This window comes from Hippoglossus stenolepis, chromosome 17, assembly GCF_022539355.2.
Source record: "Hippoglossus stenolepis isolate QCI-W04-F060 chromosome 17, HSTE1.2, whole genome shotgun sequence".
NCBI classification, from domain to species: Eukaryota; Metazoa; Chordata; class Actinopteri; order Pleuronectiformes; family Pleuronectidae; genus Hippoglossus; species Hippoglossus stenolepis.
The window spans coordinates 17,579,501-17,606,946 of NC_061499.1; the positions used below are offsets into that span (position 1 = coordinate 17,579,501).

Sequence of the window (27,446 nt, forward strand, 5' to 3'; positions counted from 1 at the left end):
GCTAAGAGTGAGTGGGATTGAGCGAGGCAGGCGGTGCGGAGAGGAGGGGAGTTAAATTGGCCTAAAGGTCTCAGATAATGGATGTAACCTTCATTTCAAACCAAGGTTGTACAGCGTGTTAAGCACAGGGCCATTAGTGACTTCACATGTTTTAACAAGAGCAAAAAAATCACACATGCTTTATAGCTGCAAGGCTAATGTGAGGACAGAGCGAAGGAAGAGAGAACATGGCGCCGATCCTCCATGTTCACTTCACCTCACTGCCTCATGTGGTTGAGGTTTAATGAACACGTTGTTCTCAATGTGCTGGTTTTTATTGCCCAACGACACCACTGATCTATGGAGCACCAGTATGGCCTTGTTGACGACAGGAAATAAACAAATCAAATGATAAATCAAATGCCGCTTCTAAAGAGCGATTGCGTCATAGCGGGGCAACTTGACCGTCCCATTTCGAAGGCTCCTTCAAATGTGGTTATCATTGAAATCAATGTTGGTGTTTGTAGTTACAGTGTGTGATTAGTAAAGTAATAAAACTGTATTATAGTAGTTGCACTTACTGTTGTAGTGCCATCGACACGGCTGGTGTTAAACTGACATGTTAGATCAACCTTTCTTCAAAATCAAACATTATATAATAAGTTTGCGGCATAAGGGGATGCTTATTACAAGTGAATAAATAGGAGAGGGACAAACATTAATGTCTCCACAATTAAATTTATTTGTTGCATCAAATATTTCAAAAAACACATTACGTAGTAGTATTAGTGTAATGTTAGTGGTAGTAGTAGTATCTGTGGTGGTAACCGTGGTGATAGTAGCACTAGTAGTAACAGGAGGTGGTGAATATCCAAATGTCAGCATCTTTTCACCAGAACATAATTAGAGCTTTTCTTTGTGCTGCATTTTGTTTTTACACACAATGTAGAATGTTGTGAGGAAAACGGGGCATTTGTATCAGTAGTGTGTGTACCTGAGCTTGCAGCCCCATCCTGTGGCCGCTCTGCAAACTGCACCTCCTCACCGTGACCTCTATTGCTGCAGTGTGATTCAGTGTTTCTCTGCTGCTCAGCGTGTGCATTTGTGATTGTTTGGTTTTCCACTGAGTTGAAGCCTGATACACGCAGGCTCAGAATAGATTCATATTGATCCATGATGAGCGGCTAGAGGGGTGGGCAATGGAAAAATAAAAAAAGCAGGTTTAGTCAACGGTGCCATATTGTATAAAGTCAAGATTCCATGTTTTTTTTTTTTATTATAAAGCAGGTCTGAGTGTTATAGAAATAGAATAAAAGAATCAAACCGTTCAATCCATGTATCCAGACACTGAGTCTTAACATGATCTGCCAGGACTTGTGTTAACTTTGTGATGTCACTGGGAAACAGTCACCGCCCTTGGCCATACAACACCATGCAACCATGCAGGGTTTGGTTTCTGCAGATGTTTACCTGAAATCTTAGTCAGGGAGGGCTCAGGAGGCAGGTGGTTCGATTCCTGGTTCCTCCAGTCCTTGGGCAAGATACTGAACCCAAAGTTTCCCCTGATAGTTGTGCTGAGTGTGTAAGTGGTGCACTCCTATAAGTGCTGCATATGATTCTGTGTGTGAATGGGGGAATGCGACCTGTGCTGTAAAGCACTTTGAATTGTCTATATGACTGGACAAGCTCCAAATAAGTACAATTCATTTACCATGTGAGTATTGTTCAAGCCTCTCCATCAATCTTTTCACTTTTCTTCTACTGATTATTGGATCACGTTTGTCTTACTGTTTAAGTGTCCTGTTTTCTGTTTCACTTTTTGCTGAGGAACAGCTATTATTATGGCTGCATGTGTGGTGACTGTAAACTTGTTCATTTGCAGGTAAGAGATGGAATCCAGAGAAAAAGGATAAACTGCTTCATGGCTTTGTGTCCGTAGCTGCTGCTGAAACAAAGCACATCTCACACGTGCAGTGTTCCACTCTTACTGTCCTATAGCAGTGTCCAATCTGTCCCCTTCACCCACCTCCCCGAGGTCCATGCTGATCTCAGGCCACTTACGGTCCTCAGCGCCCAGTCTGGTAGCCGAGGAGTGGGGCAAGTTGTTCTCTGAAAGTGAGCTGGAGGCAGAGGTAACCCTGACGACGCCAGATGATCCAGAGGTCTGGTACTGAACAAGGCCCCAGGCTGTATGGTTCCACACCAAATGTAGATGCAGCATTTTGCATTTTTCATGCGAAGAAAATGGCTCAAAGTAAATGTTTGTTATGATTCCTGTAGTCAAGGCTGCATGAGTCATTGTGTTGAACAATTTCTCTGTCCAGCTGAGTGAGTGTGTGTCCGCAGATACCAGAGGGAAAATTAATTTCCGCAGTCATTAAATTTTACTGTGAAGTGTGTGCGTGTATGAAAATGTGTCATAACGTAGGTGTGCAAGCGTATAGTGTGTGTTTATGTCCTCCCTGTCTTGTAGCCTCGGGGTGGTTACCATGAGAACAGCATGAGCGGTGACGTCACTGCAGCAGTGTGACGTCATTGCTGGATAGTGACTCATGCTCTTAGCTAACAGTGTGTGTGTGTGTGTGTGGGTGCGTGCGCGCGTGTGTGTGAAAATACCGGAGGACACACAATACACTTTCTCTTGACATTTATGTGTTTTATTCTATGTAACAAAAATAATTACATTGTCTTTGTTCTAGACGCCTACAGTGACAATATTGAAAATGAAAAGAAAACCAACGCAAAATCATCCGACCAAAAGACATTTACATCAACGTCATAGAGAAATGTTGAATGATGAAATTCTATTGCACAACTGAGCACAAATGGTCCCCTGTCAAAAAAAAGGTACAATATCCGTGTTCATGTTAACGTCAAACAGCTCAGAGCGTCTGTCCCGATCTCTCTGAGGACTGATGAGCTGCATCATATGTGATCAATGCAGACACACAACATGTCTAACTGCACCTGATACAACCAAAGCAACAACACACTTCAGCTTTTCTAACGCAACACAACCCCATCTTTGGCACATTACATCTGCAGAGTCAATGTTGTTGAGTTGGATTCTACATGAAAAAAACCCAACAGATGTGAAAACAATCAAAACAAAAACACTTTTGTGACTTGGATAGGAAAGTCAAAGCTGATGAAGATGGACAGAAAGCTAATGAGCGGAGGAGAAGGGAGATCAAAACATTGTGAAGCCACTTTGTGAACCAATCTGTTCTAATCAAAGCTGTTTTGCAGCACATCGCCCGACGTCGGCTGAAGCCTGAACAAGACAATGACCATTATACATGGTAGTGAAGAGACAGCAAAACACATGGGGGACAAAAATATGTCCAATATGTCTTTCTTTCTGCATCCTTGTAGCTCTACTATTTTCACTGGCTAATCACTGACCTAAGTCAGTAAATTTAAACTCTGAACTTTTAAAAGAAAGATTCATTTTTGCAGTTCATTCCAATAGTTCTAAATGCTGTATAAAACAGTTGTCTCTTTTGTTTTTTATCTCTTCACTTTATAATTTCAGCTTTACACATTTTCCATAAAAGCAATTTCATTTCGGGTTAAGTTTAGCTTCTTGACTCATTTGTCTCAGTTACGAAGATCTGCATTTGTGCCACATTTACACTTATTAGCCAAGTGCTAAAGGATGGGAATTAGTGATAGAGGAAAACTTGATGTGTAGTAGAAAACATTTTCCACTTTTTGAATTTGTTACGAGAAAGCTAAGATGGTGAGGTTGCATACAGCCTGTATAACCCTTGTGCATCCTTTTACCAAACTTACACTCAAATCCCAGTTTTTATGATTCAGCTCCCATATGCTAAATGCTAACGGCAAATATTTTGTCAAATCATCTTAAGTAGTGTCATCAGATCCACTTGCTCTCAGCTCATATAGACATGGGATCAGAAACACATGGAGTTTGTTGGAGAGAAGAAAACCTGCGTACGACTCCATCTTTACATCCTCACTGTATTCATACTCGTGCTGTTCTATTACTTAGTTACAATAACCTTTAAAAGGGAACGTTTTTTGCGGAAGAGGTAAACACACCGAATTAGAAACATCTGTTAGTAGCAAATACATATTTCCTTTTGGCCTAGAGTGATACAAAATAATAGAGCATCAATAACCCGAGTGGACACCAGTAAATTCGATTCTATAATTGGCAGAAGGATCAACAAATTTGATTGGATCATTTTCCTGAGGGTGACTGTCTTGTGTCCACATAGACACAAATGTATTAACAAAGCAAACATGATAAAGAAAAAGTGAAAAGAAAGAAATGTCCAAAAGGATGCACAAGGGTTAAGTGGTTCATATCATATCATGTTGCTAGTCTTGATCTTCAGACGTGTTCATCACATGTAAACAAAGGACGGCTGTATAATAGTTCAAATGACATTCTATTCCCCCCGCTGCCTATTGACCTGTCAACTCTGACGTCTGCCTGTGACGGTTACTTGTTAAAACTGCTACAGCAAACAAAGCAACAAGAGCCACATGTGTACCAGCGGACCACAAAAGCAAGTGTAGGTGTGAGTAATAATACTTCAGTGTGAGGGTTTCCACCCAAATCTTTACAAAGTTCAACCAGACTGAGGCATCTCTTGTCACACAAATGATACAAATACAAAACACATGTGAGCACTCACAAAAGTGTCTCACACACACACACACACACACTGAGCTTTCACAAGCACTCACAGTTAGTCAGACTCACTCTGTCACTCTCTCTCAAGTGCGCACGCACACACACACACGCACACAGTAGTCGTCATATGAAATTAGGTCTAAGCTAGTGGTACATTTACATCTTATATTAGTTTATATTCATAAATACGATTACAGTTGTATTACAATGTACATGTAGTTTTATCGTTACATTATCAAACAAATGGGGCCTCCTTCTGTAGCTTTAGGAAGCGAGGGCTCTCATTGGCTGAGTGAGGAGGAGGAGATAAATCTGATTCACTGACAGGAGAGAAGTCAAATGCTTGATGAGACAGCTAACGCACCCACAAAAGAACCCCACAATGGTCTGTGGCCAGTAAGGGCTTCTGTTCAACCACACGTACACTGGGGCAACCGGCTGCGTCATGGACCTACCGGTGTTACTGGAGAGTTCCAGTAGAGGGCACAACACAGAACTCAGATTAGACTAAAGATTGTCCAGCGCTTAATTTTATAATCAGAGTGATCATTCCGCCACTTCTGGATTTGGGTTAACATAAACAAGGGACGTTAAATAGGACCAGTCACTTGTTTTTAAATTATATTGGACAATATTTTATGCATTAAGTCAAATCTTGTGTCAATTTGTTCCCCTGCATTTCTTAGGCTGATCCACTTGACTACATAGAGGTTGTAATTATAATCTACAGGCTGGGAATTTATGACATTTGAGGTCAAGGTACTTAAGTTGTCATCTTTCCTTCACAGGCACAAACAGGTGACCACACACACACACACACACACACACACACACACAACAAGCTTCCTCTTCAACCTTTTGCTCTTTTTCGAATTGATTTTAGATCTGAGCTGAGTTCAGCAAAGTTCCTCTCCCTTCACCTATTATCAAAGCGCTTCCTCTCTGACATTTAAAGAGGAGGAAGACAAAAGGGGGAAGAGCAGGACTGTGGGAGAGGAAGAGACGGTTATTTTAGTTTTTTATGGAGGCAGCTTTGGCCTTTCTGAGAAATACTGTTTCTGTCATAGGGCCAGTAATTACAGTCCCGATTATCGCCCCTCTCCACACGGTTTTAGTTGCTGTAATTGCTGGTCTTATTGAGGCAAAACCACATCTCATTTTACTCTGTGTGTTTTACCTATATCTGGTTCTACTGCCGACACAATCTCTAGTTAGTTCAGGTCTGCAATTCAAACTTACTTTAAAAGGACAACACATCCTTTAGCTTAGATTTTGCTAAATACTAAACTTTTGATAAATGTATAGATATCTAAGGAAGCTACTTTCCAACCTTAATCATGGATTGTAGCTTCAGCCATTGGTGGTGGAGCAGCCGGTTGCAGCAGGCAGGGGCAGGAAGTGACGTATTCATTCCACTGCGGAGATCAAGTGATCATGTCTACAGCAGCCCGGCGCCGTTGTCAGCTCTTATCACCACAAACTCTCTTTGACATCTTCATCACTGTCTTCTGTGTGTGTGTCACCGCTTTTTCACAGGGAGGTATTTGTTTTCGTTTAGCTTTTTTCATTATTGCGTCAGTCGCGTGTTAGACTCGTCATCAAACCCCCCGTACTCGCTTGTGGTGAATCCACCAGGGGATTCCCTGCTGGATTCTCAGGATTTTCTCCTGATTTAAGACTAGGGGGCCAAACATTTGTATGTGAAACATTTGTGTTTACACATGCAACTCCTCCAGGGAGAAAATATGGAGGATCTAAGGAGTTCAGTGCATGTGCATCTTTAGTGAGCCAGTAATTAGAAAAATTCTGACCTTAAAATAAATAGAATAGGCACTGGCAAAACTGCATTATTCTGCAAACAGTACATATATCATTTGAAGAATGCGAAAGAAACTATAGTACAAACGTTACCTAACAAAACCATAAGGAGAGCCATGCAGGGAGCATGGACCATCCAGATTACATTATGTCAGGTACAGGGCTTTATTCTAACCTAATTACATGTCCCTTGAATGAAATGCGTAATCATTTCGATAAGATATTGATTTTGTTAGCATATGTGGAAAAAGCTGTAGACGCAGCTAGAAGCCCCTGACCAACACATCAGCATGCGTAACCGTTCGGCTGGAGGCAGTCGTCTGACACATTCATCACCTGCCTCGTACGTGGAGTGTAAAGCATCTGGACGCTGCTTTGTAATCCATCAGAAACGCTCTCTGAAAGTGTCATGTAACTGGTGGTGGATTTTGCCGTTGAGGTAATAAGAAATGCGACTGCACACACAAAAACACACACGGGGAGTGGGGCAGTGTGATCTGACTTTGATCTGTGGGCAAGTGTATTTTGATTGTAACATATTCTCACATTCATACATGCACACATTCATGGTGTTATAGACACTATAATTGTGTTTAAATTCAAGGGCTACCCGGCCTCTGAAGAGCTCCTCCTTTGGGGGGTTTTAGCCTAGTCGTGCCACTGTGATGCACTCTTCACTCTTCACTCTTCACTCTTCACTCTTCACTCTTCACTCTGTGCAGCCTCTGAAGGATGTGGCCCCTGAATTGAGACACAGCTCACGACAGACTAACCCACACACATCTAATGTGATTGTTCATTTAAATAATTTTCTGTGTATCAACACATTTGTTTCTCTCTTGTCGCTCTATAAGGACCAAACAGGCTCTTTGTTGATTTGATGCTATTCTTTTTTTCAGAATATCCCGCAGCACATGTGTGATTAGAAATTGGCATTCTGGTTGGCAGAACTTACATTCAATGACATTTTAGGGAAATATTCTTTTTTGGTTGCTAATAACATTATACGTATATCACCACCCTAATGTTGTCATCGGTGCTGCTAGCCTGGTTCAGTCCAAAGGTGTAAAAAGAATCGGACAAATCAAGAAGCTGCACTTTTACCAGTTGTTATTTCTTTGCCAGGAGCAATGGTTTTCTTAAATCGTCGTCATTTATCACTGTGAGGTTGCCAGGCAACAGGTGCAGACTCATGACAACTGAAATAAGGCATTTCATGAAGTCTCATAATGAAGAGATCCTGGAAAGGGCAGCACACCTTGTGTTATTTCCCAAGTAAAAAGAAGACGAATTAAAAAATTAAGAGTATTGTGTAGTAGTAACTGTTAGATAGCTGACATTTGCACTCGAGCCACCTCACAGCCTTGTAATCTCACATGCGGAGCAGGGGGCCTGACAGTGGGAAAGTGGCACCTCTATATATTTCCTCTGTAAATCTCTCCTGCAGGAGTGTACTGCACAGTGGGATGGGTTGGAAGAAAAGAATGGCATCAATCAGCAGTTCATTATGTTCCAAATATGGCTCATTCCTTGTCATCGCTGCCTCACAAAAAAAATCTTCCCTACCTCTCTCCTCCTCCTCCTCCTCCTCCTCCTACCTCAGCTGCATCCCCCTTTTCTTCTCCTACCTCTCTGTTCTCATATCCCTGTTTCAGTTCAACCCTTTCCCCGTCCCTTCCCTCCCTCTGCATCTCCACCCATCCCTCTCTACTTCTGCATGTCACACTGCAGCAGTAGGACGATGGAGGGGTCAGACTTGGCGGCCTCTTTGAACTCTTCCAGGCTGATCTCATCATTGTGGTCTTTGTCCATCTTGGAGAAGATTTTGTCGACGCGCTGCTGAGGAGTCAGCCCGTCCTCGTTCATGCGCATCATGATCACCGTGCCCACCATCTTGTAGATGGCCTGCAGAGGTAGGGAAAGGGAAAACAAAACTGATGGGCTTTGTCTGAACATCTTTAACTATCAGAGAGGATTCCTTCCTAAATAAGGCACAAACACACCTCTATGATCTCAAGCATCTCCATGCGTGTGATCTTTCCATCCCCGTCCAGATCATACATGTTGAAGGCCCAGTTGAGTTTCTGCTCGAAGCTGCCTCTGGAGGTGATGGACAGGGCACAAATGAACTCCCTGAAGTCAATGGTCCCATCACCGTTCTTGTCAAACGTCCGAAACGCATGCTGGGCGAACTTGGAGGCGTCGCCGTATGGGAAAAACTGGAGTGTGGAAAATGACAAAAACAAGGCAACATAAATGGCGTGTCTGTTGAATTGTGCAGCTCCTCCTAAATGTTGGTGAAAAGGGAAAACGCTATTCATCACAGACTTCACATAATCTTATTATAGACATCATTTAATTAATCTTAATATAACATTTGCAGCAGTGTGATGTGCTATTATACCATGCTTGAAAAGGGCAGTACAAATTTATTGAAAGTCCTAGTATGCTTGTGCTGTTTTATATATAACACACACACACACACACACACACACACACACACACACACACACACACACACGGTGGAGGAGTGGAGCATGGACCAACAAAGAACACATTTTATTTTGGAGTGGATCAGAATAGAAAGGAGGAGCCAGGAATTCTTTGTCACTTTCCTTAACATGGTGAAATAAGACGTAAGTGGTACGCATGCTTCAATCGCCCTTCAGTGTATTATTATTCTATTTCACAATGTATCATTTGAATAAAAATATGTTATGTATTATGGCTGCTCAATTATGGCAAAAATCATAATTGTATATAGTAATATTGTAATATAGTGACTTTGGAATCATGCATTTATTGAACTTTTAAGAAAAATACAACATCTCAGCGTCCGTGTTAACAGATTAGAGTGTCACATTGACACATCTGATATGTTCTGTGCGCCTCACGTCTTGTCTGGTGTTTTACTGCGTATGCGCGAAATGTTGGACTTTTTTTTTAACGTGTTTAAATACTTGTTTCATAAACTGTGTTTATTGCTAACCTGTAAAGTGAACCTGCAATGTGCGTCCACCACAATCCTGAAGTATAGCGGCAATCATTTTGGAGAGGTGGGGCGCTGTAGTGTCAGTTGCTTGAGATCATGTCAGTGCAAACTAACTGATGGAAGACAGTTTTCATTCATTTATAATTTATTTACTCTGAAGTACGTTGTAAGTGTGTTTATGGAAAATGTATTACACTAACTTAATATCACCATTGTCAGAGCAGAAAAAACAGATGTCTTCTGAGCCCTTTAGCTATGAATGAGAGACCATATTCATAACTCATTTAAAAACATCTTTAACCATTGTGCATCCATGAAAAATCTGTCCACCGTAAAATCTCCAGAATATTAATGTCAGAGTTTCATAGAACAACAGCTGCCAGTGTTGTAGGCTCTAGCTCCTCTGAATGCCCCAGAGCAACAGTAACATCAGCTTTCTATCTAACCAGACAATGTTATGAGTCATTTTGTTTCATTTCACAATAACTACAGGAAAAAAACAGAGCACGTAGGTAGAGCAGGGAATGAAAAACAGTATTATCCAGTTGTAAAGAAACTGAATAACTAAGTCATAAACTGCCATGATTTCCTGCCATGATTTCCTGCCCTCCACCTCAGCCTCACCTTCACATAGAGCTGCTGAAACTCCTCCAGGTTGAGGATGCCAGAGGGACAGTCCTTGAGGAAGCCTTTGTACCACTGCTTGAGCTCTACCTCGTTGAATTCCGTGCTCTTGGTCAGGTCGTCCAGGACCTCCGGAGCCAGCTTACTGTTGTGTTTACCCATGACGAATTCACCTCTCTGGGGAGGGGGGCAGAGAGAGAGAGGGAGAGAGAGAGAGACAGGGTGAGCGTGAAGATGAGCAGGTGAGAGACAAAACAACAGCCGCAGCTCTAATTCCCCTGTGCGGTTGTGTCAGCACAGGACATACACGCAGAGTAAAACCTGGATTCTTCCCGACACAAGTAACCACCATCTAGCAAATAACCACCATGGAGAACCAGTGCTCACCAGAGTTTTACTCCTGGATCCAAAATCTTGAACAAATCTCATTGCTTCTTGAGAAAATATGAAACTCCTTTGAATATCACACAGATATAGCCAACAATATCCTCACAGTCAACCACTATCGAACAATTCACCCATACACAAGAGGACATTTCTTCAGAATTCTTTCTTACATAATCCTGATACTTATAATAAGGACGTGTTTTGATATTGTCATAGATTTCCTAGGGAATAATGCAAGGCTATTGATGAAAAGAGCAGCCATGTTTAGGGAACTGATATCTATGAGTATGCGATTTAGTGCAGCTTGATTGGGAAATCAAGAGGACTGGTAGTGGAGGTACGCACTTTACTGAGTGCCATTCTAGTCTTGATATGGCTATGTGTGTCAAAACTTTTAAAAATGGAAAAGTGCCCGCATCACTCTATAAGGGTAAAGTTCATCCACGGAATCATCTGTTAAAATGATTGGTTGAAATGGATTGTTTCAGAGGTGCACATGATTTGCCGACATATGATACCAAAGGTCTTTCGATTTCCATAGCAACTCATAATATTCTACCTCTTTAATCACCTTGTGTGAATGCGAGCCTGTGATTTGCTGCTATATTGGCCATAAACTGACTCCTCACCACACACACACAGCTGGGGAGCACTGCAGTGCCTTCATGACGCCACCGCTGACTCACAGCCCTGCCTGACAGCGTTCGCACTTTGACACCGGGACACAGCCGATGCAGCCGAGCTAAGCGTCTACAAATCCTCCTCTGAATTGAGGAATGAGCGTGCCGTGTGCGGGGCAGTGGCTGAAATAACACCCTGTCCTGCTTTATGGCGAAGCGAGTCATGTGGAAAGAGGCAGCGAAAAACCCAAGTCACGGAGAGTCGCACAAAATATTTTGGACTTTCCGTGACATGTGGGAGGCACTGTGGGAGAAAAGGTTACCTGTGATTTTATGAAGCTGCAGCACTAAAATGAATGATTCCCTCATCTCAGTTTTAAATAGGAGGAGAGAAATAACACAGTTAAAGAGGAAAATGAAGAGAAAATGTGCCTGTAAAATAGATGGCACATAATAAAGGTGCAATGAAACGGTCACTGCTTTAAGAAAGTGAATGACTCAGCTGGGAGTTCACTGCAGTCCTGTTGGAACTGTGCAATTCAAACAACTTTGTCTTTTTTCAGTAGCTGCAGGAGAAAAGCTTTGACTTTTACCATGTTTTTCTAATACAAACCAGCATGAGTCATTCATAAAAGCAGAGGGTTGGGCAGTAATAAGCCCATATTGGCTTATGCTTTGGTATTTAAAACAGAAATCGTGCCCATTTCAATACCATCAAGAAAGACAAAGTATTTCTTTATATATTACGGTTTCTATATGTTGTAACAATAATAATAACACAATTTATTGTGTAGAACCTTAAATGTGTTTGATTCTGCCTTAAGCAGCAGACACTTGGAATGAATATTTAACCATATCTCCAAATCACTGACGACATTCACTCAGGTCGCTCTATAAATCATTCATTGCATCAAGAGAGGCACACACACCTCATGTGCACCAAACTGTGAGCTTATTTTGGCTGAAACCCTCCTGAGCTCCACCACACACACACACACACACACACACACACACACACACACACACACACACACACACACACACACACACACACACACACACACACACACACACTTCTAACTTTGTTTCTTGCCACTGACTGAGGCAGATGAGATCGTATCCCTCTATTAGAGAAGTAAATGTAGCAGATAATAGAGTTTCCTGTTGAAGATAGCAAGAGGCGCGACCAGCCATGCGAGCAAACACATTGGAAACTTATCCCATCTGAGAGAATCAAAAGAGACACAGTTCACACTGACAAGTCAGGGAACCTGTGGGTTCATTCTAATTGTCCCCAGGTCACACCGTGTCTTCACGTCAGGTGCGCACATCTCTGCCGGCTCATTTTACTGAGGCAGAAATCTGCTGTGGGAGAGTGTTCAGGTGTTGGAGGTAATCTGGAGGTAACGCTGGCTGTTTCTCAGTCTGGGATTATGCTGCCTTTCAGAGCAAATAAATCAAATCTCTGGGGAGTCAAAGAGCTATGACATTGTCTTATTATGGCTGCTTCGGTGAAGGTGATGCTTATCTGAGTGCACGTGCACATATATGTGGATGGACATGTATGTCAAATTAGGCTATGCGTGTATTGGAAGCCTTTAGCCTCTCACAGATAAATAGGTATTGCTGTATATGTTACAGAACATGCAGAAAAAGATAGTTGGGATAATTTAAGGGCTGTCACTTCTCCAAAAAGATTATATTGAATGGATTTAACTTTACAATATATTTGAATGGATTTGGATTGCACTGTCAGATATGGTTGTTGTTGGTCCAATTGTCTATTGTGCCTCCTCCGCTGCCTCACTTGGGAGGAAAGCTATCAAGTGAGCTGACAGATTTGTTGTCCTATAAGAGTCTGCAAGCTGCTTTGCACAAAGTCGACAAACAGCCTTATCTTTGGTCATTACTTTGCGATTACAACACTTCCACACACTGCTTCTCAGATAATTGTGACGTCGTGATTGTCGGCTCAGGATGCCTTTGCTTGCTACCGCCCTCCGTTTTCGAAGCAAAACAACGTAACATTACTGACTTAGTTTACTGATGGGCCAAGAAGCATGCAATAGGTCAAGCTGATAGTGAACACCCCCTCTGCTGGATCACATAGCACGCTACTTGCGCTAGACAGCATATATATTATCAACTTTATATGATAATGATGTTAGTGTTTTGTTTATAGATTGTTTCACTGCTCCCAAGTTGTCAATGGGTCTGCGATCATTTTGAATACTGGATGTTCGCTATCTTTAACTCAAAAATGCCAATTTAAGTCTTAGCGTCCTAAGCCCATAAGAACCTGTGAAAGGAACAAATCCCAGGAGGGAGCCCTTTATGCTCACTACTAACAATGACACACAGTCAAAGTCACACTGCTCATTCCAAGCCCTCTGGGGCGAACATAAATCTTAAATCTTAATCTTAAATGCTGCAATTTGCCTAAAACATACAGCCCTCAAACGCCTGCTCTGCAAATCCCACCAAAGGGGATCAATTGGCCCGGCAACAGGCTGTCACTGTGCACACTGACATCATTAACAATCTGTTCACGACAACACAAAGCAGACACAACATAACATAGACACACAAACATGCCAGTTTCCACATGGGACATCAAGGACATATTAGTTCCATCACACACGGGTTGTCTCGTACATTCCTGCACATATCAAAACAATCATGAAGTGGCACGACAACGTTTAAAGGAGGGGAAAAGACACAGCGAGGAAAGATGAGAGATGCTCTGAGTGGAAAAAAAATACGAGAGGGAAGGATGACTCAATCTGGATTCACACCTCTGAGGGAGAAGACAAATAGACAGGGAGATACTAGACTCGGAGTGAAAAGGAAATGAAGATGGAAGGACGGAGAGAAATGGGAGGCAGCAGGCAGATAAGCAGGGCTTGTAGAAAATTGTCCCAGCAGGCGTTCAATAGAGAAAGACGCGTATCTCACCGAGTCTGAAGGGGCCTTAACGCATGTTCATTCCAGCTGTCAGACTGATAGGAAACACGAAGTCTAATCTGAGTTGTAAACGCGTGGGAGACTGTGAGTGCGGCGTGTCACTGTGTGTATGTGTGTTCCAGTCCAGTTTGATGGTGATCTAGCTGATTGGACACGCCAACATGTTTGCGTGCCAGAGTCAGTATTATTAAAGCTTACATTTTCACGACTGTTTTCTCAAACTCAAGGACCTTCCCACTGTTGGATAACACAAGTGCTGTAATTCAGCAGCAGTGGTTCTTCTGAGTGAGTTCAAATCACTTAAATGTATTAGCTGTTGGAGAGTGTCCTCCCAAGAAGAAAGACAGCAACAACGTGTATGTTCAAGTGAGACAGCTCCCTATGGCCATAGTCATTAGGAAGGGAGCAAAGGAAGAAGTCAGGGGATGCTAATACAGAGCTTCTGCTACATATATGAATGAAAATCAGTGTGAATCTGAAAAACGATCTGGTTAGGTGACAGTTCTGGAACTAAGCAACAGCTCTGTTATACCACTGTAGAGAATAGTGTAATAGTTGATCCAACAAATCCAAGAGAATGATTTTGTCTCTCCAGAGGCTTGCGTTACTTCACAGTTCAGGTGTCTTCTTCCCAGTTAAACTTTCATTTATGTCATCGCAATAGGGTTGAGTACTGAAATAACAAAGCCCTTCTTATCATTGACTGTTTTGTGATTGTTTTTAAGAAATGTGCATTGGTTCTGGCACCATTCAGGCACTGGTACCATTTTCAATTTAGCACCAGTATCGAAAAAAAAACTAACTATACCCAACCCTTCATTTGAATATTTAAGAGGATCAGGTTTGTAGTTGTGAGTCCTTGGATCGAGTGGCTAGTGAAACAATAAGTGTGTCTGAAAAAGTTTCTGTTATATGTGTTAGATTCACATTTACTCAACATTTAGATTTACTGTCACCAGGATGCCAAACGTTTTTGAAGCAAATTTTTCAACCCAAACTGTTAATTGTTCCCTTATCTAGATGTTTTTGTGCCGAAACCTGACCAAACTATAGCCGAGCCTTATTTGTAAATAGAGGGGTGCTCAGAGAGAGACGGACACAGGCCACCACACAGCAATGAAAACATCACCACCTTGCTGAAGGTAACTAAGATTTGTAACAGCTTTGAAAGGCACAGGCAGATGACGTCATCCTGCTGAAAACACTTCACTGTGTCAATGTAGAGGTCGTGGACGGACAACACGTTTCGTTGTTTAACGTAGAGGACATGTTGGCCACAAGTAAAGGAGGGGTCGTTAGCACAATAATATAAAGATAATTAGGTTGTAACTTTCTACAGTTATTTAATGAAGCACTTTAGTGGATAATAAACAGAAAAATACTGACCCCCCTTAGGTGCAGTACCACCTTTTGTGCTAAATTATTAGTTTTAATGCAACTATTAAGAATTAGCTTCATTCAGTCTGACTACTGTAAACTATATAATATTAATACTATACTCTCCACTCTCCCTTCCCTTTCCCTCACCTCTTTTCTTCCCCATTTCTTACCTCTCACCCCGAATGGTAGCTGCAGACGACCACCCACACCGAGTCCAGTCCTGCTCGAGGTTTCTTCCCCATTAAAGGAGTGGTTGCTCTTTGTGGGTGCGACTGGGCAATACAACAATATCAATTATCGCAATATAATTTTCATCAATCGCAATATTTTTCATTAATAGTAATAGAAATATTTTATCAAAATGTGTTGCTGTTCAGCAGGTGTCTCTGCCCATAAAGAATAGTTTAAAACCTCAACCTTCACTCAGGGGAAAAAAAAGTTTTAAACTTAAAAGAAATAAGAAGGTGACATTGATCTTGATAATTATCTATATCAACAGAAAATTCTTATCTTGGTATAATTCTTTGTCGCACCAATTTAGTTGTGGAAACAGGATATGATCTGACCTCAGATCACACCAGTTATACTTTATCACTTCTCTTAAAAACATTGTTCCCTCTTTCTGGGCCCTCACAGCACAAGTGTACACAAGGAAGAAAACTGGGTTGGAAAGCAGTGGGCTTCCACAGTCATGATGCACTCAGGCTTTAACTGAACGTAGCCCGGAGGGGGAAATGTGCCGGTGTCCCCGTGAATAAAAATGATTAGCTGGCAAAAGCTGTAATTGAGTTGGAAAGAGAGCAAAAACGGGAGGCTAGGCCTCAGTATCCATTTCCTGTGTGGGTGCATGTGCGCATTGATGTGTGTTGTGTGTTTGCAGTGGCAATAACCGTTGTGAGAATGGAAATGTACAATGCGGGGAACAATCAATAGGAAACCAGTCCAATACCAGCCGGCACCATGAACTACACTGTGACGTTTGTGTGTGTGTGTGTGTGTGTGTGTGTGTGTGTGTGTGTGTGTGTGTGTGTGTGTGTGTGCGTGTGTGTGTGTGTGTGAGTGTGTTACAGAGAGTAAGATTACACTATACAGTAGAAAGATGGACACATCTGTGGAGAAGCGGACAGCAGACATATTGATATGCGAGTGATAAACTGCACTCTGACAGGTCGTCATTGCAACTCACCCAACCAACAAAAGTAAAATGGAACAATACGTTGTCTTGACAACAATTGCCCTGGCTCACTGCCAAACAGCCATCCGGCAAAGGATGATGCTTTTGGCGAATCGAAACCGTCCATCTGCCAACTGGACCAGACCGTTTGGCTTGCTGATACATCAGTGTGCCGTGGGTTGGGCAGGCTTCCTCATCCCACATGATGCCCCATGTTTGACTAGATATTTATTGTTACATTGATTCAATATATCATTTGACCTGGTCAAATTCAAAAAATATATATATTCAAGACCTGTCAAACACCTTGAAATGAACCAGTATCATCCCATTTGGTTATTTGGGCGATTAGATTTTCCATTGAATGTTCATAAAATGTACACTACTACAATGTGCACCATTCAACAGAAAAAAAAATCTTATCATCACCATTCATTTATTCCATAAGGTGATAATATTGATTTCAAACATGTTGTCCAGCCCTAACTTGTGGAAGTAGGTAGTAGTCAGAACAGGAGGACGAGAGGGAGGAGATCTACTTTAGTGGTAGGGGCTCAGTAGCAGTAGTGTTAAGGCGCTTTCACACCTACCTTTTTAATTCCCACCTTCGGAGATTTCAAACTGAATCCAGATTTGTTTTCGTTTGCAGTTGGGAACATCTTTTGGATAGTTCAGTCCATCAAATTGACAACACGCAGAAAACCGATTCATGCCCGTCAACAGACCAATTAATGTCAACTATCGATAGACACAGCCCACGTAGTCTATGATGACAAGACGTACTTATGTCATACAAAATGCAATGTGAAACCAACACTAACCTGATCAAATGTAAACAACAAAGACATGAAGTTTAGCTGAGACCTTGGTCCAGCTGAGACCTGGTCAGGTGTGGTCAGGTGTGGTCAGGTGTGAAAACATACTTAGTTAAAAGTAGTGGTGGCAGTCGTCGGAGGAACAGGAAATGGAGGACTTGGATTAGATTTTTTGGCAAAATGTAAACAAAAATTATCAGCAATCAACACTTGAATCCAAAATGTCCTTATGCTGTTGGTATCCATGACTCCAACAGTTACAGTCATGTGAGCATAAAGTGAATAGGATTTGCATGAGCATGTAAGTGCTTACAGACATGCGAAAGGTGTTGGAGCTGAGGTGTTGCCTCGTATCAGTGTGATCTACATATCTTTTTAATCGACATAGATCCCTCTGGAGACCGGAGCACGCAGGATCCATCGCTATAGAAACGCAGCTCAACTCAGTGCAGCACTCACTCTAATTTAAGACCAGGCAGCATGTCGAGCCTGGGGAGAAACACAGGGGACAAACCGGCTGTGTGCGTGTGAACTTATGAGTCTGCCTCTCTGCAAAACTTTACCTCCCATATCTCCAAAACCCCCATTTCTTCACCTCAGTGTTGTATTTATCGCCACGATTGTTACACGTACTAAAATCTGGGTGCCTCATGTCTGAGTGCTGCACTTAATGTCCACTACTGTTTCTGTCTGCAGACTGTCAGACCTGTACAACCTTGTAAAATGTTGCTAATAATATTCCAGCGACATCTCTGAACCCGGGCAGAAGCACACACGCATACACACAAACCCAAGGTGGACAGTTGTTTGGATGCAAGGCTCAGGTGTTTTTCAGCATTAGACGAAAACACTTTTGAGAACAAACACGCCCATTTCCCATAAGCCTACACTCACACAGGCACACAGACAGTTGAGTAGTGTAGGCATGTTGACAGTAGTGTAAAGCTGTTTTCAGACCTCTGGGGAAACTCCGGAGAATTGGGTCCGGACTTTCTCCAGAGGTTTCCTTTCACACACGAGCAACGCAGCAGGAGATTCTCAGCTCAGACGCATTCACAACAGCAACGACTCTTCTGGAGGATTCAGGTGAGGGGTGGTGCAGCAGACTATCATCAATATCAGTAGGAAAAAGGCAATTGTTTTTCAGGCAAAAATGCGGGAAAACTAGGAAAAACTTTGGTTTAGAACACATGATACATTGGTGCAACAACCCATCACAAAACATAATTCTAAATATACCGTAAACATGGAATATCATAGAAAAAAAAGAAGAAAGATCTGGTGGTTGATGACGTAACGTATTCATTCCGCCAGCGTTTGCTCTGTTATCATCACGAACTCTCCTGACATCCTCGTCTGAGTCTTCTTTATGTATATGGCTCTGCTTTTTCGTCCCCAGGTATTTGTCTTGTTTTTGTTTTGGCAGCACTCCTTGATTTCAACCTAACTTTGGCGCTGACTTGTTTTTCACTTCTCCGTATCCACTGGCACGAATGGGGTCATTCCTGGCAAACTTCTCAGCTTATGCAATAAGCATAGTATGGCAACTACACAATTATCTATTAGCCTACCATGTACAGAAGGGTATGTTGTGATTGATGAGGTGAAAATCAATCGGATGCATGTCAGTGTGTGTGTGTGTTCAAATTTCAAATAAGAAAAAGTGAACAGAGAGCAAAATATGCACATATACAAAGCTACAGCAAACAGATGAGCCTGAAAACACACCACTGATTTGACTTGGTAATTTTTTGCCTACGCTTTAGTTTATCTGTTGTAGACTGTATTATTTTACCCACTTATCTTGTTCAGGGTCATAAGAGGCTGAAGCCTGTCCCAGCATGCACTGGGCCAGAGGCGGGGGTATACCTTAACGGGTTGTCAATCTATCACCTCACCGGGGGATATATATAAAGAAAGACCATCATGTTCACACTCAGGTTCATACCTATGGACCATTTTGAGGCACACCTGCGGGAGACTATTCACACATTCCCACTGAACCACTCAGGGATGTTATATAACAAAACATGTGCCGCACAGTTCAGCTACAGATGGTTATACACCTTCACCTTCAAGGACACATGCAAGGGAAAACAACATCAGAGAATTTGAGATGAAAGTCATAATATTTAGAAGTGGTCGAGGACTGTGAGGCCATCACATGGTTACATCCGTGTGATATTCAAAGGGATCTCATAGTTTCTCAAAAAACAGTGAGATTGGCTCAAAAACATTTTATCGAGAGGGAGTCAAGTTCCTCTTGCTGCTTATTTTCTAAAAAAAAGTTTTCTTTTCTTTATATTTGCAATATTCAGATATTTTTTGTCAAACAATGACCTGTAATATTACGACCTTATTGTAAATAAATCTTTTTCCTGTAATATTACAGCTTTATTCTCATATATTTATTACGTTTTCTCATAACATTATGACTGGATTCTTGTAAATTTACCACTTTTTCCTTGTTACGTCTTGATTCTCGAAATCCAGAAGTGACCAGAATACTCCCTCTTATACATGTCTCTGATAAAAACATGATCTTAAAAAGGAACTGGCATATTTATTATCATGTTTCTGTTGTGTTGCATTTCCATTGTACTATATGGATAACTGTGACTTTATCCGCCAGTTACGCCAAACTCCTTTATTGTTGCACAGCCATTATCAGCAGGAGCAAGAGAGTGTGTCACACACACAGACACACACTCACATACATATATATATATATATATATATATATATATATATAGTATTACAACATCAATATCCCAGGGTTATAAAGTATGTGACAGAAATGGATGAATCAATCAGTCAAAAGACACACATGCAGCAACACACATGCACAGCAGATGCGCACAATGAGCCAGTGAAGCATGAGACAGATGCCTCGTACACCTGCCCACAGGCTAACAACAAAATGTAAGTGATACAAAGGCAGAGAGAGGAAGAGGAGAGCAGGATGGTTGTGAGTGTCATAGGATCATTCATCTACCGCCATCAGAAAAGTGGACTAAAGATTAGGGCTGGAAAAACAAACAACACACACTCACACACAGGAAATTGTAGCGTAACATGTCGCTCGGAGCTGAATGGGAATCAATAGGTATTTCCAGAGTAGAGGAAGTACGTATCTACATCTACGATCCTACAAACCTACAGTCATGTGTTTTCCCATTCAGTGATTTGTTACTCAGCTTTTGTGTGTAACTGCAGCTTCTCTCTACTGTAAATAACCAGGAGCGACTGTCTATGTCTAAGATCACTGCAAAGACCAAGTAATCAACTTACTGCATCTGTAGGAAATGGCCTGTGTCTGATCCTATGTGATGAAACCAACGGTGCCCACGTGTCTGTGGTGGATTGCTGTCACAGCACTAAAGCTAAACAATATATAGCGCTGAGTAGCCATTTTGTAAATGCTACTGAGGGTTATTATTATACACAGTAACAATGTACAGGTTTATAATGACAAAAGAAAAGACAAATGGGAGCCTGTTTTAATGTAAAGTCTTAAAGTGTGGATCAATAAGAGAACACTTAAACATTTTATTGTAGCTCTTGAGTTATCACTCTGCCGAGGCTACTTAAGAGTTGGAGCCAGGCTGGAATGGAGGCATGACGTTGCAATTTATGATCTCAACATTAGACGCACAATCTGAGAGCCAAGTATAAACTAACAATAGCTTTAATACAAATTTCAAAACACAAACATGAGCTACTGCTTAACAACAATTAAATCAAAGTTATTTCAGTATGTGACACTGAGAATTGAGGGAAATAAACAGAAGGCATATTTCTATCTCATGAAAATTCAATCTCAAATACCTTTTGTACAGTATGTGAAGAATCCTGTAGTTTATATGGTGAAACTAATGTTTGGTTAAGCATTTACAGGCATATTACATTATATTATATTATATTATATTATATTATAATACATTAGCCAATCCAAGCTGACATGTGTTACACCCTGTGCAGCTCGCCATTGTATCGCAGGGCATGACATACTCGACACAGAAAGACCTACATTCTATTCTATTCTATTAATTATGTGATGGGTTTGAGGGGATATTCTGGTACATTTTGAAGGAGAGGATTAGTATGGAAAGAGGTCCTAATCAAACCACTGCAATAGCTCCCTCACTGAAGCCTCAGCACCACTTGAGACAGCCTGACTCTTGACTTGCCTGACTATAAACAATCTCTTATGAGTGTAAGAGTGGGTTGTGCTAAAAGTTAAAGTCAGTGCTTTGGGCATAGGACTGAGCAATACAACAATAAAATTGCATTTAACCATGAGGGTAACACATATCTATATAATGGTCTGAAATTGTAGATCCTTACAAACAGATATGTAAAATGTTTGTCAAGCGTTTGTGATTCTCTGCTCATAAAGAAGAGTTCAAAATCTGTCTTTACACTAAACAGAAATAATAATGTGACATTTATGATCATTTATAATTATAATATGATTATTGTGATAATTATCAATATTGATTTATATCACTTATTTTATCCTGATATATTTTTTGTCCATACTGTCCAGCCATATTCGGGCAAAATTAAAACCCCAGGTTACAATCAGTCATATTGCTGTATACAGCATCGACAGATCCGTATTCTACTACTTTTATATACGACATATATTTACCTTTAAAAACAACAACTGAGCTCTAAAATGTGATATCCTTCAGCTCTATTACCCATCATGCACTGAAGACCTGCTCTGGTTCAGTTAAAGGCCGACAGCCAAAGGGCTACAGAACCAAACTGAGCCGTCACTGTCACCAGCTGTCTGTCATGGGGGTGTGTGTGTGTGTGTCTTAGTTTCCATTCATCTCTGCTTTGCTGACTTTGTTCTGTATAGGAACACAATCAATTAACACCACATTACATACAGACCCAGTGAGGCATACAAATATGCAGACACACACGCACACACACACGGTCAGTTACTATGATGCAGTAACACATCTGATATGACCCTTTGATGCACAGCCACATGACGGGCCATCAGTACTGACAACTCGTTCACACATAGCCCTCGCTGGAAGCTGGTGCTATTGATTGTGCAGGTCCTGGTGTCATCCACAGAGGACTGGGTAGTACTGATAAAAATGAAACCGCTTTACTCACACAGCTCAACAAGTCAAGACTTTGGGGGCAAAACAGTTTAGAATTTAATCTGCAAAATACACTTTTGATGGAGATGCACAGATCCTGCAACTGCATTCTCATTAATATGCAGAAGCAAACATCTGCTTCAATTAACAGGCAATTTTCCATCCATTCATTCATGCTTATTTATCTGCATGTGAGTCCAGTTGAGGCGGTGCGACACGCACGTTCCCTTATTCTCCCACAGAATAAAGGACATTAACTCTGAACGGTTTAATCATCCATCGGACATACAGTATATAGAGCATATTATACTTTGACACATACCAGCACAATAAACTGGTAGTGGTAGGGGAAGTGTTTCCTGTCACCATATGCTCACCAATGTGCCTCTTTTAATATCAACAGGAAACAATGATCCCAGGTTCAATTGCCTCTGCAGCCCTGAGTGTCCTTGAGCAAGTCAGTGAAGCCACTAACTCCTCTGCAGAGTCTAAGTGAAACCTCGACTTTACTCATTTCTAGGAATAAATAAATGTTAAACACTGACACTGTTCTCTTCCAGAAAAAAACACCTTGGATTTCAGCCCATCACAATAAAAATAAAACCCATGACTTCCGGTCTCATCACTTGAGCAAGTAAAGCTATTTTAGACAAATGTTTGCCAACACTTACACACATTAACATGACGCTGGTTTCCAAATAAATAAACAATGTCCTCCACTTACCTTGTAATGTTTGGAAGAGAATGAGCTCCTGTTAGGCTACAAAATAAAACCTCTTCTTTTCCTCCCAGCTCCTGTCAACGTGACGTTTGGCTCCAGAATCAGTTTCCTCCCTCGTGTAAAATAACCTTCGCGTTAACTCACCTCTGAGGAAGAAGATGAATGAACCGCTGCGTCTCCCCTGCCAACACATTAGCATGGAGGCCCCGCCCCCGAGGGCCCATTGGACGGGCTGCTGCTCAAAGGTGGATGCCGACCAGCTGATTCGACAATGTCGCCTGTCAATCAAAACAAAAAGAAAACGCTCTTACAGAGCGAGAGAGAGAGAGAGAGAGAGAGAGAGAGAGAGAGAGAGAGAGAGAGAGAGAGAGAGAAGGGTAGATGAAGGAGAGAGAGAGAGAGAGAAGGAGAGAAGGAGGGTAGATAGAAAGAGAGGAAAAGATAATGAGAGAGAGAGAGAAGGAGGGAGGGAAAGATAGATAGATGGATAGAGAGAGAGAGAGTGAGAGTGAGAGTGAGAGTGAGAGTGAGAGTGAGAGAAGGAGAGAAGGAGGGAGAGACAGAGAGAGAGAGAGTGAGAGAGAGAGGGGAAGGGAGGGAGAGACAAAGAGGGAGAAAAGGAGGGAGAGAGGGAGAGAGGGAGAGAAGGAGGGAGAGAGGAAGGAGAGGGAGAGAGAGAGAGATAGAGAGAGAGAGAGAGAGAGAGAGAGAGAGAGAGAGAGACAGAGCGGGAATTAGAAAGATAGAGGGAAAGAGGGAGGGAGAAAGGGAGAAAGAAAGAGAGGGAGAAGAAGAGAGATAAACTACATTACTGTATAAGTATGCAGCAGTCATTACTACACTATGATTTAAGTACTAAGCAGTTATCACTACATCACACGCGTGGCTTACTCACAAGTCATTACTACATTATTGTATAAGTACTAAGTAGTCATTGCTTAATTACATGAGTACTGAGTTGTCTTTTCTACATTATTGTACCAGTACTCATTAGTCATTACTACAATATTGTATAAGTACTGAGTAGTCATTACTTCATTATTGTATAAATATGCAGTAATCATTACTACACCATGGTTTAAGTACTAAGTAGTCATTACTACATTACACGCGTGGCCTACTCACAAGTCATATACCACTATATTGTATCAGTACTCAGTAGTAATTACTACATTGTTGTATCAGTATTCAGTATTCAGTATTGTGACATTATGAAATTAGTAGAGTAGACATTCCTGTATTAATTACATGAGTACTCAGTAGTCAGTAGTTATTTCTACATCATTACATGAGTACTCAGTACTCAGTAGTTATTCCTACATTAATTACATGATCACTCAGTTATTCCTTCATCATAACATTGTAGCAGTAAGGAAAAAATTAAATAGACAGAATGACCCTTTACACCTGAACAGGAAAAGAAGGGAGATGATGAGTTGGACACACCTGTGAGCCAGGTCGTGACTCTGTCCTGGTTGAACCCGAGAAGCTAAGTCTCTCTTGAATCCAACATCATGGCAGATTTTGTTGTAAAATAAGTTGATTTTCTTTTATTCAGTGATGCAGATTCACAAACAGTGTTGGATTAAAGTATGTTGGATTATTCCGATTATCTGCATTATCAAGCAAGGACTTGTAAAAGATGCACGCATGAGTTGGATGCACAAATAAACAATAGTATACGCATTGATTGGATTTATTATCAGCAACATAATATCCTGAATGGTTATATAATGGTTTCTACTGTAGGTCCTGTATTGATTCTGCTACAGTGACATAGTTTTACACTGTTGTTGTAGTTAGGAGAGTTCATTGACTGTGACCATTTTCATCTATCTGGGGTTTATATAAGCTGTACATATTACAATAAAGCCGATTTGACTTGAACTAAACGTACATGAGCTACATACACAACAACATGTGGCAGATTAACAGTTAACACTGCTATATTAACTTATGCTCACATTTGCTCTGTGATGTGCTTTAGAAAACTTACAAATCTTAGATGGATATAATTTCACTGTTAGAACAGCATGTGAATATCAAAGTGTGTAAAAGGGTCAGTGGGGGGGAGCATGTTTATTGACGATTTTCGCATTATTTTGGTGTTTTGTCTCCATTTACTCAACAGCTTGTTAACAAAGATAGTTTTACTATTGTTCTTATATGGTGTAGTAAGTGACAAAAAACACACATGCTCACACTTTTTAATCAGACAGAACACAACAAATGTGTGTGTGTGTGTGTGTGTTTACCTTACTGTAAGGGAGTGTTGCAGGTGTGAATTTTGGTTACAGTGTGTTACAGTGTGATCATCGAGGTCATCTGAGGCACCTCTCTCCCCCTTGCTGGGATTTATATAACCTTTAGCACAAGGTAAACGTCCATCCCCCTGAGCAACCAATGCAACACACACTTTTTGTATGTTACGTGTGTGTGTGTGTGTGTGTGTGTGTGTGTGTGTGTGTGTGTGTGTGTGTGTGTGTGTGTGTGTGTGTGTGTGTGTGTGTGTGTGTGTGTGTGTCCTTCAATCCTTCTGAAAGAGAGATAACCAGCTAAAACAACTAGTTTCAGTTTGGACTTATAGAAGTACACATCTGTCGGCCTATGGGAAGATGTGGCACTTGACTAACGTGCATGCGTTGGATGTGTCAACCTGAACTCATCCACTTGAATTGGGATGACGTAATGAGTTGCCAAACTGCATCGGGGTTCCATTGCGTTGCGTTGCTCGCACTGCATATGTCAACAGAAGCAGAGTGGTCGCAGAGGAAGCTGGTGAACCTGGTGTGTGTTCCTCTGGTTGTGGATTTTATTTCCTGTGTACTTCTATTTAGCATTGCATTGATAACTATGGCATGGCACGTTAGCTTAAAGCCGCCCATGTATGTCCTAAGCATTAACCGTGGTTGTTGTCCCTAGGGTTAGGGTTAGGCTAACCCCAATCACACCGGCACCAAGCGTAGGGAGCGCCCAGCGTCAAGCACAACACATTCATGTGAGTCCAGCGTAATGCTATCTCACTTTAGAGGAGCATTACAACAACAACAGTTTTAATTCCTTCACAGAGATGTGAAGCTAGTTGGAGCTAATTTCTTCAAAACTAATTAAAAGGTTTCATGTTGTTTCCTTAATCCATAAAAAATAAGATTAAAAAAAAGATTTAACAACCTTTTTCCTTTGATATCTTTTTGCAGAATTAATGTGACGTTATTTTCTCTTGTCCTATCACATTTAATTCCCACATGAAAACAAAATATTCCACAAAATGTCCAACTATTCCTGTTGGTGTTATCGCAAAATCTCCATTCTCCAGTTTTTCTTTCTGCCTCTGCTTCCTCTAATTTCATATATGTATTATTGAAATCAAATTAATTGATATGAAATGAATTTCCCGGCCTCTAATTGAAATAGGCTCTATTGAAAATGGCACGAATATAGTATGAGCCTCTTTCCATTTTACTGCTATGAATATTCATGACTACGTGCGTGCGTGTGTCCCTCGGCAACACAGGGTTGCCATGGGAGCCAACCCATCTCATCCTCTCATCCCTCTCTTCTCTCTTTCATCTCTCCTGTCCTGTGCCACCATTCTACCATTAATCTCCTCACTTGGACCCTGTTCACTGTTGTACTTTCCTCAAGTCCTCTATTGCCCACTTAATCCATTGACCCTGCAAGGTTTTTATGTTGCTCCGTACCTCAATATTTAAGATGATAATATTTGGTCCAGTGGGAAAAAAAAAGATTTAATATTTGTTGAAACAATGTGAATGTATTATAACAAGGGCAGACTCGGAGAGACAGTGTGTGTGATTGCAGATCTATTCCCTCAGCGAAAGGTGATACAATCTTATCCGTGCTAATTGATGGGCAAGCCGGCAGCCTGATAATGAAATCCAAACCTCTACTCAGTGAGCGTCTGGCTGGGGTTGTGTGCATGTGCGTGTGTGTGTGTGTGCGTGTGTGTGTGTGTGGTATGTAATTCTGTTCCATGGCGGCTAGTAAACTGTCTAATTGACCTTTCCACACTCCACAAAGGACGGCTCCTCCACCCGTCTCCTTCCCCCTGTTATTCCCTCTTTCTCCTCTGTCCTCCATCCTCCTTTTCGATTCTCCCCAGACACTTCAGCTCGTCACTGTCCTCTGGCTTCTCCTCCCCATTTTTATCCCTTTTTAT

The 27,446-nt window shown here is 41.5% G+C and overlaps 1 protein-coding gene across 1 annotated transcript; it reads right to left on the minus strand.

The window, feature by feature from the left end:
* Nucleotides 1-2,671: 2,671 nt before the first annotated feature.
* LOC118124955 (visinin-like protein 1) lies at nucleotides 2,672-23,466 on the minus strand. The gene is made up of 4 exons (XM_035183191.2): nucleotides 23,270-23,466; nucleotides 10,080-10,256; nucleotides 8,467-8,682; nucleotides 2,672-8,368 (listed from the first exon to the last, which is right to left on the minus strand). Exons 2-4 carry the CDS (start codon nucleotides 10,239-10,241, stop codon nucleotides 8,171-8,173), a joined length of 576 nt encoding a protein of 191 aa, XP_035039082.1. The 5' UTR covers nucleotides 10,242-10,256; nucleotides 23,270-23,466; the 3' UTR covers nucleotides 2,672-8,170.
* Between the last annotated feature and the right edge of the window lie 3,980 nt (nucleotides 23,467-27,446).

What these genes read in the sequence shown, in the direction of transcription:
- LOC118124955 (XM_035183191.2), bottom strand. Translation starts at nt 10,241, where the DNA reads ATGGGTAAACACAACAGTAAGCTGGCTCCGGAGGTCCTGGACGACCTG. An exon ending in TTCAGCAGCTCTATGTGAAG is followed by an intron (nt 8,683 to 10,079) that starts GTGAGGCTGAGG and finishes TCCACACTCCAG; the next exon opens with TTTTTCCCATACGGCGACGC. An exon ending in AGATGCTTGAGATCATAGAG is followed by an intron (nt 8,369 to 8,466) that starts GTGTGTTTGTGC and finishes CTACCTCTGCAG; the next exon opens with GCCATCTACAAGATGGTGGG.